Source organism: Montipora capricornis, chromosome 2 (genome assembly GCF_036669925.1).
Source record: "Montipora capricornis isolate CH-2021 chromosome 2, ASM3666992v2, whole genome shotgun sequence".
In the NCBI taxonomy this organism is placed as follows: Eukaryota; Metazoa; Cnidaria; class Anthozoa; order Scleractinia; family Acroporidae; genus Montipora; species Montipora capricornis.
Window position 1 is genome coordinate 67,070,011 of NC_090884.1, and position 16,115 is coordinate 67,086,125.

Consider the following 16,115-nt stretch of genomic DNA (forward strand, 5'->3'; position numbering starts at 1 on the left):
TAACTCATTTATTCCTGCAACGATTATACAATATTTTCGGGAGCAAATTCCGCGCGAGTTGCTCGGAGGTTAATAGCAAAGTGTATACGGAGTTTGAGTAGCCAATCAGAGCGCGCCTCATCGGAACGCTATCCACTGTCTTAGTATATACTAAAATCATTTAGCTATCAGCTGCGACATAGAAAAGGCATGACTCGCATTATTCAGATAAAAGATCTCTTAAATTTAAGTTCCTTAAAAACGTTAATAAGGGATAACGTCATTGTTTACGTTTGTTTCATTAACATACGAGTTCGCTCACAGAAGGCCTCGTGTTATTTACAAATTGATTTCAAAAGGTGACAGAACTTGTTAAACTTCAAGGTTCAATCTCCAATCTCCAGGTGCTAATTATCCCTACATTCTATGTAAAATTTCGAATTTTGAAAGCATTGTTGCTCGGACGGTTATCTGGTATATTGGCGGTTCAAAGATAGTTCAGAGATAGCTCATTATGCAATGCCCTTTCAATATTCAGTACTTTGTTCTGGGCTGACGGATTAGAAAACTATAGCCTTGGGCTGATAAGACCAAAATATGTAAACCGCGGGCAAATATTCCTTTTTCATACCGGATTTCTAACGCTCATATGTTAGGGATACATTACAAACTCCTAATTTCATTATTTTTAAAAGCCACATTAAGATTAAAAAACAAATTCAGGAATTGCTTTTACCCACCCCACGGCTGGTAGTTAGTCAAAAGTGAATGACAACCGCCCGGATTACGGTTACCCACAGGCAATCATTCGTCTTGCTAGAGAAGCCAAGCGAATCACAATCAATTACACTACGCATTTCAATTCAAGTGATACTCCTTTTTTGAAATAACGGACAAATATTTGACCAACTTATGTTTTTCAAAACCGTTGATGCTTTAAAACCAACGACAATCGAGAGATGTCGCGAGCAATGTTGAAAATTATTTGACATACTGTCTTTTGGCAATTCCGACAAATGCCGATGGCAAACTGCTGCCAAAAGGAAATGCTTCACTAGCAAAGCTTTTTAACAACTCTAAAACCTGAAAAATTTTATTCATTCTGTTTGACGAAGAGGAAAGCACTTTTTACGTAACAATGTGATGGAGGGAGGTATATCAATTAATACAAAAAGATGTCACAAGCAAAGCACCCTGATTGGTCAATGATCCAATCCATTGCGAGCTCTGGATGGCATAAAATTTGGATACAAGCGCGTTATTTTTGCATGATTATGATAAGCTTAAGCTGTTACGAAATTTTTGTCATTTCATTATCTTATTGATAAGTAATCACATGATTTTTCTCGTGCAATGTGGTATAAGTAAGCAATCGTAATTTTTTTCAACGATTTCAATTTTGTTGATCTTTGAAAACATTTACTCGTGTCATTTCTTCCAAATTGCACTCGAAATCATGTACAACGATATTTTAAAAATCCAGAGGGAGCAAAGAGCATTGGAAGAAAAAACAAGCATTTAAGTGCCCTGGAAACGGACACAAGAAGGTCAATAGACAATCTACCGTATAGCGTCATTGAATTCAATCATAACCAACCAACCGCGAAATACTCCTCTAAGAAGACACACTTGAAGGTTCGTATTGCAACCAGGTTGATCCTGCAATCAGATTTGATGCAATTTTCGTCCGGCTCTTGCACGATGTCTTTTCATCAGGTGTGATATAAGGCTCACGGTTTAAGTGTCCTCTTATATGTTCTCCGATTAGTGTCCTTTTTTAGAGTAGACGGGTCTTGAATCGCAACTTTGAAAACTGCATTCATTAATCTTTAAACAAATTGCATTACTGAACCATGTCTGATAAAATGGGTTTTTTTTTTGTTTTTTTTTTTCAAACTGTAGGCCCAAACGCTTTTTCGCTCGATGTGAAGGAATCCGGAATGTTGAGTTCGGGTTTCAACAGCTCAATATGGAAGCTTAGTCGAACTCAACAAACAAGTTGATCATGTCAGTTTAGCATTACACTTTTAAACTTTTACCGTTATTTCAGTTGTGTTTTCTATAATATTGTCGGTTAGTTTGAATTTAAGTACTTGTAACGAACATTTAATCTACAAAGAGTCATTGTATTGATAGTTACCGTAACATATATACGGATTATCTTGTAAAAATTTTAATGTTACACTCACTATGGCCGATGATGATTTTTGAAACATCGAAACACGTTCCCTAAACTCAAAAGTGTGGTTGTATTTTTAAAAATATTAATAACACTTGTGCTCAGTATCAAGACCATTTGGAAAAGTTAGAACTTATATATATATATATATATATGTATTTTTTTTTTTTTCATTTAAAAATATTCACATTACATGTTTGCCCCAAGAGCTAAGTGAGTTCAACACGGGAGCCTTACATCTAAACTCTAATTACAACATAAAAGATTAAAACGTGCACGGAATACACCAAAGTAGGTCAAAAACAGAAAGTTTTAAGTTATTTCTAATGGGTAGAAACAGAAAGACGGTTAGACTCTTATATAAAGTGCTGAACATGATAGAAAATTTCAACGTTTCATTGTTTGTCGAGACGGTCAGAAGAGCCAAACAGGAAAAGTTCAACTTTTTGCTGGTCAGAATATCTAAACCATTGATCAAAAGGTATACAGGGAGCGGTAGTGAGCAGGTCTAAAGGCAGCATAATTAGGACATTGTAAAAAAGAAATGAGTCAGTTTTGTCTCATTATCAAGACCACTTGAAGGTGAAGACTTGACTGCGACCTTGAAGAGATAGAGCAAGCGTCTAGCCACAGTCTGGTAATTAATAAGGGCATAGTCAAAAGATGAAAAATACTCTGGAACATTGTAATAATTAACTAACGCTTTCTTAAAAGAACCAATTGTATCAGATTCACGAATTTCCAAGTCAATGTCGCTCCACAGTTTAGTTGTGGAAGAAAATAAAGACCTTTCGCAGCGATCTTTGCGCACAGGGAAATAAGTAAAATAATTTATTTTTAATATAATTAGTTTCTGAATTAACATTAAACATAAAATTACAAACGATCACGTTGGCAATCAAACACATTCCAATATCATTGACGTGTAACTTTTCGTTCATTAAGTTTTGCATAACTAGCTAGCAGTTTTTACATCTTCCAAATTTTTTAAGGGCGCGTTCGATTGACCCTATTTCGGAATAAGAATACGTGGAGTGATCATTTAAAACACTATGTGTGGCGTTTTGCAGAAACAAGGGCAATAAAGCTATGTTCAAAATAGCATTTTAGCAGATGTTTGATAATATTAATATGAATCTCCGCAAAAACGAAGGATTTCCAACTTATATTCCACGTATTCCTTTTCCGGAATACGGTCAATCGAACGCGCCCACAGTCTGTTAGGTCATCCCCCCCCCCCCCCCTCCGCCCTTTTTTGTTTTTGTATAGCGTCGGATGCGTGTCCTGATATTGGGTCGGTCGGGCGGATTGACAACAAAAAAAAAACTAAAAAAAATCACAAGTAGTCTCGGAATCGGAGGCCTGATACCCCAACATCATCGCTGTGGAGCCAGGAAAACAACAAGACGTGAACCCAAATCAAGATGGCGAAAAATTAAAGTTAAAGTTGGTTGATGTTGTTGTGATGTAAAATTAAGACAATGTGGGAAAAAGGATCAACCACCGAAACTCCTATGCATAAAACTGGTTTAACTACGTCGTTATTATTATTATTATTATTATTGTTATTATTATTTTTTTTTTTTTTTTTTTTTTTTTTTTTTGAAAATGCCAAAAACTTGGGTTGGTCGGACGAAGCTAAACAGAGAAAATAAAGGGGATGGCCTTAAGTCTCTTTTCCTCATCCGATCGTTCAAAGGATCCACTTCAAAGGACCACTAATTCTTCCGTAACGTTCCTTCTTCGTCAATTGGGACCTCACAAAGCGTCCTAAATATTTCAATGTTTTCCCTGAACAATACTGAAACGGGGTACGCGGGAATATTCAGAATTCCCTTAAAATACATCAGTTGAAGATCGTAGCAGCAGCTGCGAAAAAAGTCGAGAAAAACAACCTCGTTCCCAGGGCTTTTCACCGCCGAGAGTGGGACGGGCCCTTCCCAGAGCTCTCGGCGGTGAAAAGCCCTGGGAACGAGACTGCGAGAAAAAGTCTAGGCGTTGAAATGGGCTCGAACCGATGACTGTCCCATAACCGCTGTTCTGATGTGTGAATAATTTCATATCCATTGTATTCTATCATTCATCAGAATTCCTTAAGTTGTAACGGAGTTTCAGTTTCGCTATTCTGTTGCCTCCGCGTTGTAATCGTGAAAGGAAATCGAAAGTTCTCAAGTACAAATCCGAATGGCACTGTTAACGAGTTCTCAAAATTGGATGCGCAGCTGCAGCCTCAATTATGAGAAATTTCAAGACATAGTGAATAGCTATTAATGGTGAATAGTACGGAAAAGATCGCGTGTGTTTTTTATTTTTTATTTTTGCTGTTCATAATACGCTCAACAAAATTGCCCCAGTCGATTCTCCGGGAAAGAATTGCGTACTTCAGTACCTCCACATAGCATCGTAAAGATCAGAGACCTTTGTGATGGCACAAGGTGTACCTCAAGGTTCTATTCTTAGACTTGCATTGTTTAATATACACATGAATCCTACATACGCGTGGACGATTCGACGAAGCGTCCTTACCTTCTCTTCTCTGATACGGTTCTTCTTTACTCTGAATGCTGACCTGTCGAAGATTACAACTTGCTGCCGGTTGTTGTCACCTCAACCTTCTCGTAAATAAGAAGGAACCTTTTCTGCTTTTAACCTCTCAGATGTTGACTGCAGCCGAAACGAGCCTTGCGAAACCGCGGGAATGGTGAATTTGTTGCAACAGTTGCTTCCCGGGGTGCGCAACTCCTAGAGTCAAAATGTTCTTTATGCTTCAGTGCAACTTTTCGTTAATAGAAAAAAAGAAAATTACCTCGCCATGTCATTGAAACTTAAGCCTACTTGTCCCCTCACTTGGGGTATTGTGCCACTTCCCTTAAGATTTGCGAATGTTAAACGATAAATCAAAAGAAGCCAGAAAATTAAATGTCATGCAACTTGACCGGGTAGTAGTCCTGCATAATGTACTGATTTATATGAGCTAGGGCGAGTTCTGGTTTGCCAACTCATATCGCCATTCACTCTAGCCAAATAGCTCAGCGGACGAAAACGGACAATATAAATTGATTGAACTGGTTTGCCGCTTGTTACTGACCAATGTGCTTGTAATAATCTCTGAAGTGTCATGGGTGGCAGATACCGTGTAATATGAAAAAAGGAACACCGACCACTTTGCAGACAAATGAGTGGTCATATCCATGTGATTTTAAAAATGGCAAGAATTACAAGGTAAAACCACAAAAACACAGCTAATGTGCTATGAAAATTAAGTAATTTGTGAAGATTTTGAGAAAAATTAAGGCAACCGAAACTTCAAATCTGTCGCTGAGAGCCTTTAAATTTGCCTTTTTTTTACAAGTTACATTCATGTACGCACATCATTCCACATTTGAGTTTCTTAACTTCTGTATATCTTTACGGTATAAACAAGTCATTTTCCTTGTATTTAATACACGCCGCGCATTCAGAGCTTTTGCTCAAAAAAGTGATGCCCATTAGAGTTCGTGACCTTTTAATTATCTTAGTCCTCGGTTATTTACAAGCACTCTTGTTGGGTCAAATGAACTGAAACCGCGTCAAATAAGTTAATAAAAGTTCAATTTAATAGAGAGAAACTTATCCATTCCAGATTCTGTGAAAAAGGAGGATTTTTTAGGCGGTTTCAACTTGTCATGGAGACAGATTTCCCAATCTATATCCGGGCTTCAACAGAATTCGTAAGGTGTTTGAAGAGTTAGCTCGATAAAATATTTCACGAAATTTAAGTTGTCAATTGCACTCAAATGAAGAAACCGCGCATGGCTCACTCAGATTTATAATAAAAAAAACGGTGAATTTTTAACTTAAACTCATGGCAATGCTTCATGTATATCACTGCTCGACGAATTTAAATGACGCCGAAAGGGACCTGTGGTACCAGAAGATAAGGAATGTTTGTGCATATCACAGATATTCCTTTCACAGATTCATTAGGTCTGTGATATCAATACGTGTCTGAGAAAATAACATTGAAATGACATCAAGGAAACCGTAAAAACATCCTCCTTGATTATCACAAGAATTGTTTTAACAAAGCAGAGCTTCTGGTTTGATTAATTCATCGATTTGATTGATGCCACCTTGTGGCAATCTGATCCCTAATCAAGGCTGAGTACGAATAATGAATTGAATTTTCATCGCTTGTTACGCTAATCATTTTTCTCATCAGACGTGAACTGAAACGCTCTTATAGAGCTGATAAAACTAATGGCTTTAATCAAACAATTAAATTTCTCTTTGTGGGGTATGCTAGATACGTGAACTCAAACGTGCTTTGCGGGTCGATGGTAGCTCGAAAGAGTCGTATCTTTTGCTCTAGTTTCTCGTCTATGAAAATGTCTTCACGATACAAATTCTTATTCTCCAAAAAAGAGAAATCCCTGTTCTGATTTAGCGTTCGATTTTAGGATGACCTTTTAGTTATTTACTAGCCTCCAGACTACCTGGTACATTAATGAATGAAAAAGGAATCATAATGAAAAGTAATTTGATCATTGAAGTCAGCTGCAAATTTCAAGTTGCTTGAGGTTTTTTTTAAAGTTTCATTAAAGTTACACACTTATTTCAAAGGTAAAACTTCACTATGTGATTAAATGAAATCCCTTCACAATGTTTCTCGTTTTCTTATGGAAATGTGATTTATTTAGCACAGCGTGTCGAAAAGATAATATACGCTACAACACGCAATCCTATAACGAAATAAGTTTTACTTGGTGAATTAAAAAGTACGGCGTTTTTTTTTTTTTTTTGCGTTCGTTTCGAGAAAGGCTTACAACCCAAAGAAGGGTGATTTGACTGCTAATCTCCATAATAAAATTGGTGTAAAATTTCTCCTCTTCGCCGAAATGAGTTCTAAACCAACTACATGGAGTTCATTAACGGGGTAATATCACGAACGCGAAAGCCAATCACGGTAGGGAAAAAAAACCAGCCTTATAATCAAACACAAGGCGTTCATCTGACGTGTTTAATTGTAACATTTGCTCTGCCCTGCTGATTGAGTTAAATTTGATGACCAGCAGGTTGAAACTGCCTCAAAAACTCGATTTAGGGTACATAAGCGGATCAGCTGGACTGCTTGTCAAAAAGACTTCCGCAAAGATCCAACAAGAGCAAACTAACACGGAAAGTTATTCACTCGGAGGATTTCCCACTCGGCCCGACACCATGCCGAAATCTTTCTTGATTCGATTACGTGGTAAAGGAACCAGCAATAGCGTGACCCAAAGAGTGAGACAAGGTAGGATAGTTTATTCCTTTTTTTTAAAACTTCAATATTTTATTCAACTCCTTTAGGAATAAAAATGGATCATAATTTTCAGCACTTTGCTAAACATTAGAACTAAAACATTTTGACATCATTTCATCACTGCAAGTTGCCCAAATTAAAGCCTTTTTTTAGTGTGAGGAAGTATTAAAAGAGTCTTAATTCGCAACTGTCGAAAGAATCAGCGACTAAACGCGTTGTTAAAAGAGTCACTTAATGTAAAATTTTTTTTGCGAAAAGAAAATAATTTGAAATGAATAATTTGGTTATTTGAGTGACTTGTTACATCGTGCACGGGAGCAGAAAATCCTCAAGATCGCCTTTTTAATTATTTTAACAAGGTTTAGAAGAAAAAGTCATTCAGATCTGCTCATCTTGGAAGCTTCGTGACACATGATAAAACAACGTGAAACAAGTGTAAATGTGAAACAAGTGCAAAAAAGGGGGATTTTCACTCCTTTGCCGGGAGAAAAACGCCTAGAAATTTAAAACCAAGATTTTTCTTTTTCCTGCAATGCGATCTTAATAATTTATTGCTTTTCTTAAAGGAGTTTTGGCATTTCTTTGAATCTTGCTTTTGTTTTGTTTACACCCGACCGGGAAAGGTAAAGAAATTGATTTCATCGGAATAGTGATTTCCTTTGAAATCACAGTTTTCGACGTTCGCTAAGAAAAGTCATTTGTGTCCGTCCGGATATGAGGATTTTCTTCATTGAAACCCCGCTTATGCAAACAAAACAGTGCAGTAAGGTAGAAAATGCCTGTTATTTGTTCGACAATGTCCGACTCAAGATAAAAATTTTCTGATTTGGTATTTGTTCTCATGCAGTGAGTAAAGTTCCGGTATCACTGAAAGATTGTGATCTGTAGGAGGGCAATACAGAGCAATATTCACCTGCAAGGTTTGACACGTACGTGGATTATGAAGTTAAAAAGAACCCGACCGGGAAGAAATTGTGTTCTATGCGGGCCCTCGACTAGAAAATGTGTCACAGAGATTAAAAGCCTGCGGTTCATTGAATATACTTTCCTTGAAGTTAATCTGCATAATGAGTTAACTTGACTGTGTAAATAGCGAGTGATTAGAGAGGAAACACTGGGTTCCTTCACCTGGTCTATTCATACAGTCACTGTGAATTATTGAACCGCAAATTCACCTTTCGCCGTCTTTGTGATATTTCAATGTCGCTAAATAAAGATTTTTTAAAATTAAATTAGAGAAAATCCGAGGTATCATATAAAGTAAAGCGCTGTGAATAAAACTGGGATTTGCAGTTTACATGTAAACGCACTCTCGTTTATCTCTGACTTTACGCAGTATACTGAGAAAAACGTCAGTTCTAAGATCCTGTTGGAGTTGTTAGTCAACCATTAAACCTGCCTGTTGGAGTTTTTATTCAACCATAAAACTGTGAAAACACAATCAAAGCGAAAGCTTTGGCAAAGTCCATCTTGCTCTACGCGAGAAATGGGACGAATTTTAAATTCTTGCCATTGAAAAAAAATGGTCGATATCAATTTTCGACCGAAAATGGATTAAAAAATAGAATAACAAACTCTCGAAAAATGATGTCTTCTGGTCAAAATGTCTTATTCATTTGGTCAATTTTTTTTTCTCTCAGTTCTGATAAGCAATCTTCCAGCTGCGTCGAGTACCGTCCTCGGGTAAAGCAATCTGTGATTTATATTCAGCTCTCTTTTGAATTGAAACAAGTAATGCGAAACGACGCTAATGTCTTGCCCGAGGCTTGTGTAAGTAAGTCCATTAAGAACCTTGAATATCAAAAGAAACAAATTGAAAGAAACCACCAAAGAGAGTGAATTTTATTTTCACATGGAATAGAACTCTTTAGTTTAGAAAAAAAATTTGAAAAACCTTACAGCATCTCTCTTTTGTAGGTTGACTACGAATTTAAGCTAATTATCCTATGCATGTTTATATTGATTTTGGTTTTAAGAATGTTTTTCAACCAACCCGAACAATCGTCCCGTGATGTGAATAAAGGAGTTGTTTACGTTTCTCTCTTAGTTTTCTAGCCCAGAGAAACCATTTCCATACTGATTCAAACATGGCCGCGTCCTTTGCATTTTCAAACAATTTTGCAAAAAGGTTTTTTTGATTTTCTATTTTTGTTTAAACGTCTCGCATTTCGGCTGCCAGATTGACTCTGTGTTCCGAAAGCGATTCGAAAATGTACTTCCCCAAACCTTCTGTCGATTTTCCAAGGATCGGAGGAGTCTTCATTCTCGGTGTTTAATATTTTGTTTATTTCGTTTACCAGGTAGTGTATAAAGCTTTCAGTTTCACTCGATTTGATAACTGAGGCAAGCAATGTCTTCTTTGTCTTTTTTTCACACAGAGGAAAAAATTCTTAACGACGACAAGGCTCCCCTCATACGCGTGCCACACAATAACTTCTGGTTGACAAACCAGAATGCTACAAAATTGTTAAACTCCGCGAGTTTGACAAAAAGTGCGTTTCCTAAAATTCAAGCTTCGTTGGAGGACATGAAAATTCCACTTGCCACCCAAAACGTGAAGAGCGTGGAAAACCGAAAACTCCAAGCTACAGGTGGTCTACAGCCAATTGTAACACCGCAGAGTAATGCAGATCAGACGTTCACTTGCGACACGTGCCACAAGCTATTTTGTACGCCGCATGGTTTGGAGGTGCACGTGCGACGATCACATGCAGGAATTCGTCCTTATGGGTGCGCCACATGCAGTAAGACCTTCAGTCATTTCGTAAGTCTCGCCCAGCACAGAAAAACACACTCCACTCTGAAGATATTTGAGTGCAATACGTGCGGCAAGTTCTTTAAACGATCCTCGACCTTGTCGACCCACATGTTGATACATGCCGATATAAGGCCTTTCTCCTGTGAGTATTGTGGAAAACGATTTCACCAAAAGTCGGACATGAAGAAACACTTGCTTGTCCACACAGGGGAAAAACCTCACAAATGCCGCCACTGTGGGAAGTGTTTCAGCCAGTCGTCCAATCTCATCACACACAGCCGAAAGCATCTCGGATTCAAGCCATTTGCTTGTCACAAATGTGGACGGGCGTTCTACCGCAAAGTGGATTTAAGGAGGCACAGTCATGTCCACAAACCTGGTGCTCATGGCAACAAGAAAAAGTTCGAAGACTTTTCCTTTGGTCAGGCTAGATTCATTTCTTCTCCAGCTCATTAGCATTTGGCGATGGAAACGGAACTTTGCTAGGCTTCAAATTTCTGCCAGCTGCTGACTAGTTGAAAAGAAGCCTCAGTTACATTTTATGACACCAAATGTAGCAAAACGAAGTTATGCATTTCAGTGATTCTGATCAACAAAGGAACAATACGGTTCAGCAACTTTTTAGGGTTGGTCATAATTAAATTCAACAGTGGCCGAGAATTATCTTATTTATCAACTTTTAACTAGTTTTATCAAGTTTATTGGCCTACAAGAAGAAAACAGAAGATACTGAAAAAAGCAAACAGAACACTCTTAAGTGGAGACCGCGAAAAAGCGCGAACGCCAAGGAAACTACTACTCAACAAATTAATTAAAGGTCTTTAAGGCCCAAGAATGTCCTTCTTTGAAACCAAATCGTATTAAGCAAAATCGTTACTAGCTTTCCGCTTTGACAGCCGTTTATGTCTCACGGGGCGTTGTGAAAATTTAAGTTGTTAAAAACTGTCAGTAGTTATAAACTTTTCCTGTAAGTGCTCAATGTCCTTCCTAACACAGGATGCAAGCTCTGTTTGTTCAACAAAACCCAAACCAGTTTTTCCGGTGCATACAGGAACTATTAATTAATTAAAGAAACGAAACGTCGGAAACACTGGAAAAATATAAACTGGTCTTAATTAGTTTTCAACGTACAGTAGCTGGTGTTTGTGCTGAAAATCGTCTTCAAAAACAAACGTTTGTTAAACAACTTGTGACAGAGGCTAACGGAAGTACACATTGGTAGCAAACATTAATACATCTGTTAATCTTTAAATTACTTTAAATGTCATGCTTCGGCAATGACCCATTTCAGAGGTAATCGAAGTTTTTTAGCGTCAGTGGTAGAGCTCAGATAATTTGCTATACTTGCCTAGGAATTGCTGCTCCAAGAAAATCTCACAGCATCGATGCAATTTTGTCGAATATTTATGACAGGTGGCAATTTAGGCCTCTTTGTATCCATGAATTTGTATACCTTGAACTCAAAATTTTTTAAGCTTACACAGTGACGGTCAAATTCGGATTATAACTGAGAAACAGGCTCAGGAGAGTTTGCATTCTATGACTTTTTTTGGAGGCAAAGGTACTATTGAAATGTGTTCGCCGGAAGGCTAAGTGGAAATATACAAATCTGTACAGCAAAATAAACACGAAAAAGACTCCAGAGGAAGTCTTTGCTAATTGAAGAACGACAAGAAAACCAGAAAAGAATTTTTTCGGCGGAAAACTAATTGTGTAAGGTCCATCGAGGAAAACAATCGAATTTCCTCTTAAAATTAGATTATGCTGCATTGGAGGCCTTTCCATGGTTTTTGTTCTTATAAAACTGAAAAGCTTTTTGTTGTTGAAATTTCTTAGGCGCTTATAAAGTAAAATGAAAAGCAGGAGAAGATTGTATTTCGGAAGAAACAACGTTTAAAATTCTTAGGTCATCCCTTTTTTTTTCTCCGTTTAGCGTCGTCCGACCGACCCAAATTTCCGGCATTTTCCAAAAAAATAAAGGTAACGACGTTTTTAAGCCATTTTTATGTCGCATAGGAGTTTCGGTGGTTGATCCTTTTTCCCACGCTGTCTTAAGCAACAACATTCACCAACTTTTCCGCCATATTGATTTTGGATTCACGTCTTGTTGTTTTCCTGACTCCACAGCTATGATGCTGGGGTACCAGGCCTCCGATTCCGAGAATGCTTATGATTTTTTTTAGGTTTTTGTTTTTTTTTCAATCCGACCGACCGACCCAATATCAGGAAACGCATTCGACGCTTAACGAAAAAAAAAAGGGATAGTTGTTTAAGGATAAAAAAAACAAAAACAGCAGTAGACTAGCAACCTTTGTGGCATAATTATGGTGCTGAAGCAAGAACCCCCTACAGGAAGGGGTTCCTCTCCACTAACTGAAATAATAATCGCTAGTAAAGTGGGTAAGTGGGGGGAAATTATTGTGTGTGTGGATGGTGAGTTGAGGGAAAATCATAGCCAAAATTTAGTCTGTAAAATGAGGAAGAGAAATTCACAAAGCAAACTCTCAACCTCACAATGGAGTTAGCAAAACAGAACAAACTCTGTGTGAAAATAAGAACTTTAATTTAAGAAACAGCCAGATAGTACATGTACAACAAAACTAAATCATAAATACTTTTGTCCTTTGGCCATTTCAATTTCAACAGGAAAAGAAAACAAACAGCGGTTACAAACATTTTCATTTTATACTTGACGTTTCGTATGTTGCAGCATACATCATCAGAAGTGACGGTTAAAACTGTATGCTGCAACATACGAAACGTCAAGTATAAAATGAAAATGTTTGTAACCGCTGTTTGTTTTCTTTTCCTGTTGAAACTAAATCAAGTGAGTTGGATAAACAAATATTTGAACATGAAATTTATTTGTTCTTAAAAAATAAGAAATAATCAATAAGAAAAAACCCTACATAAAACCTTCGTTCTTAAAACCACAGGAAAGGGCAGGTAAAAAACCCAAAGAAATCCCATGCAAAATGAAACACAGATGTATTAAATGGGGCAAATCTAAACAACCCGAAGGGAAAGAAAAGCTGACTACGACACCTGTAGGCTCGTAAATGGCTGCGAATCTTCTAGTCATGCCACAAAGGTTGCTAGTCTACTGCTGTTTTTGTTTTTTTTTTTTTTTACCTTGCATAATATCAGGAAACGCATTCGACGCTTAACGAAAAAAAAAGGGGATGGCCTTATTTGTAGAGAGCGCTCGGGTGCTGCGCACGCACTCGCGTAAACACGGCGTAGACAGCGGAGCAAGCGGGAGGCAGGGGCAGGGAGCCACGTGAAGGGGTGCTGTAGTTCTCTCTTACGAAAACGTTGGGGACACAGCCAACCCCCAGATTTGAATATCGAAAATATCGCCCAAGGAGCCAAAAATTTCTTTGACTAACATTCAGTCTCGAAATCTTTTCACAAACCAGTTCATCAGGAGTCGTGCTTCGTAAGATAAATATGTCGTATCCGTTCCTATCAACTTTTGCTCATTTGGAAGTTTAAGGGCGGTGCCTACTAATGCAAAGGTATTTTTGCCCCGGTTTATGATTATGCAGGAAATGTAAATCTTAACAAGTGTTATTGAAATCGAAAAAGAAAATTGGGGGTAACCACGCATTTTTCAAAGATAATTCACCAACAATATTTGTAAAAAGCTTTGAAAGACAGAGCCATGTATGGCATTCTTTCACAAATTGAAGCTTAATTATCTCTTAAAAATGCAAGGTTGCCCCCAATTTTCTTTTTGGATATCAATAGTACGTACTAAGATCTACTTTCTCTGCATAATTCTAAGACGCGGAAAAATATCCCTGTATTAGTAAGCATCATCGATAGGAAATCCGAGTATCTTGAGATGCGCAAAACGTATGCGCAATAACAATAGTAGGCACCGTCCTTAACGGTGTAATTTTCTGTACGTTCACTTTCGATTGCGAAAGAACTCCGGTTTGCTGAAAACTATTCTTGAAGACAAAATGTTGCTCCGAACTAGCCCAAAAAATATGAAGAAAGGTCACAAATTTTGTCCAAAATGCGAAAAAGTGCCGGGGCAATCGAGACAGGCCTACTTGGTTTGGTAAACGATGCGCCCCGCCTCACTCCCCTCCCCTCCGCTCACCTACAACGTAATGTTCACTAACGCTTTTCAGCCTCGGCACAGTGTTAGGAAATTTTTAGAAACGAAAACGTTGACCTAAGACAACAGAGACAGACTAGTTATCGAGTTAGGATTTCGAGTTGGATTCGAGTTGGTCAGTGTAAAATACAGACTGCAGACCAGGAGCCGGTTGCTGGAAGACTGGTCAGCGCCAACCATTGGTTAAGAGGGATGGAAACCTTTTGGTATCCATGGGTATTTACCGCCGGCTAGTGCTAACCATGCTTCGAGCAACCCTGGCCAGCGGTAAAATGCAGAGTAAGGTTATAATGTACGTAACTGCTGAAAAAGCCCAAACCCTTTAGTAGTGCTAACCTTAGTTAGGCCTAATTAGGCATAAAACAATATTGAGGCTTAACTTTTAGCTCTTCTAAAGGGTTTGAGCTTTTTCAACAGTTACATCAGTCATAACCTGCAGTTTATACTGACCAACTCGGAAATCCATGCAACTCCAAAATCCAACTCGAAATCCTAACTCGGTAAATAGGCAAACTTGCCGCAAAAGATTGAAAGAGCAAAAATAATAGTTCTGCACGTGCTACGTGCTGCACGCAATTTAGCGCACATTTTTTGCGATGCTCTGCATAGCAACAACGTGAACTCACCAAATGATCATGAACGAGACTGAATAATCGCGAAAGACATAATTATGATAGAGCCAAGTTATATTTTGAGGTGACGCTTTCGTCGTTCGTCGCCGTCGTAGATCTTAAAGTCCCTATTTATTTTTTAGGCTGATTCGCCCATATTGTACGAATATTGCAAAGGTATATTTCGACGTGACTTGAATCAGTTAAAAGGGAGCTTTAGCAACGACCACGGTAACGAGAACGTCGTTAAATGTGAATTCGCGTTATTTTAATCGCTTTGAGACTATTCCAAGCATTTTAACGTGACAAGGGTGTGGCAAACACTCAAGAACAAAACTAGTATGAACGGCGCTCAATTTAGGGGAAAAAAGGAAAAATTATCCTCAGGCGCGCAAGTTCTCTCTAAAGGCCCGTTTAGACGGTTTCAACAAGTTGAACAGATGGTGGGCAAATGTTGGACGCAAAAACAAAGTTGTGCAGAGGCCGTTCAAACCGGGCTCCAACATTGCGCCAACAAAAAAACCAACACTTTCGCAAAATTTGATTGCGACGAACTGAGAACTAGAAACCAGTGTCTCTCGTCCAGATAAACTACGCCATATTGACTTTTGTGACCTGATGTGAGCATGCGCGTGTTCTACAATTGTTGAACAGAGTGTTCAAACGGCTGCAACACTATTCAACATTTTCGAGAACAACGGAAAAGTTGAATTGATGTTGAATAAAAGTTTAAACCTATTTAAAGTTGATTCAACACGCTTTCAACAAGCTCTCTACATTTTTTACGCTTTCAACAATGTTGGACGACCTATTCAAACGCACCAAACATTTGGTTCAACAAAGTGTTAAATGCATTTCGAAGCAATTGTTGAAACCGTTTAAACTGGCCTTAAAACCTCAAATTTGATCATTTCACGTTGTTGTTTTGCTGACGACGGCAAAGAAATATACAAAAAAGAAAAGATGCACGTGCAGAGCGTGCAAAGTTTTTGCTTTTGCTCGCTATATATATGCCATTTTTTTACGTTCTCGTTGCCGTCGCCGTTGTCGTTGCGAAAGCTCCCTAAAGTCCATATTGTTACTGTGGGAAAGTCGAAGTGGTCATGAGTGAATCTTACATTTCATTGGGTCCCACAGACAATTAGCCGATTATGCTGATGCCACACTACACTACAGCC

At 38.2% G+C, this 16,115-nt stretch overlaps 1 protein-coding gene across 1 annotated transcript; it reads left to right on the forward strand.

The window, feature by feature from the left end:
* Positions 1-7,167: 7,167 nt before the first annotated feature.
* On the forward strand, positions 7,168-11,818 carry LOC138032089 (fez family zinc finger protein 2-like). Its single transcript, XM_068879677.1, has 2 exons — positions 7,168-7,430; positions 9,818-11,818. The coding sequence occupies exons 1-2, from the start codon at positions 7,202-7,204 to the stop codon at positions 10,651-10,653; spliced, it is 1,065 nt and encodes a 354-aa protein (XP_068735778.1). The 5' UTR covers positions 7,168-7,201; the 3' UTR covers positions 10,654-11,818.
* Positions 11,819-16,115: the final 4,297 nt, after the last annotated feature.

Excerpts from the sequence above, each read along its gene's own strand:
- LOC138032089 (XM_068879677.1), top strand. The coding sequence starts at position 7,202 with ATGACCAGCAGGTTGAAACTGCCTCAAAAACTCGATTTAGGGTACATA. Across the intron at positions 7,431-9,817 it reads GACCCAAAGAGTGAGACAAG|AGGAAAAAATTCTTAACGAC; the intron begins GTAGGATAGTTT and ends TTTTTCACACAG.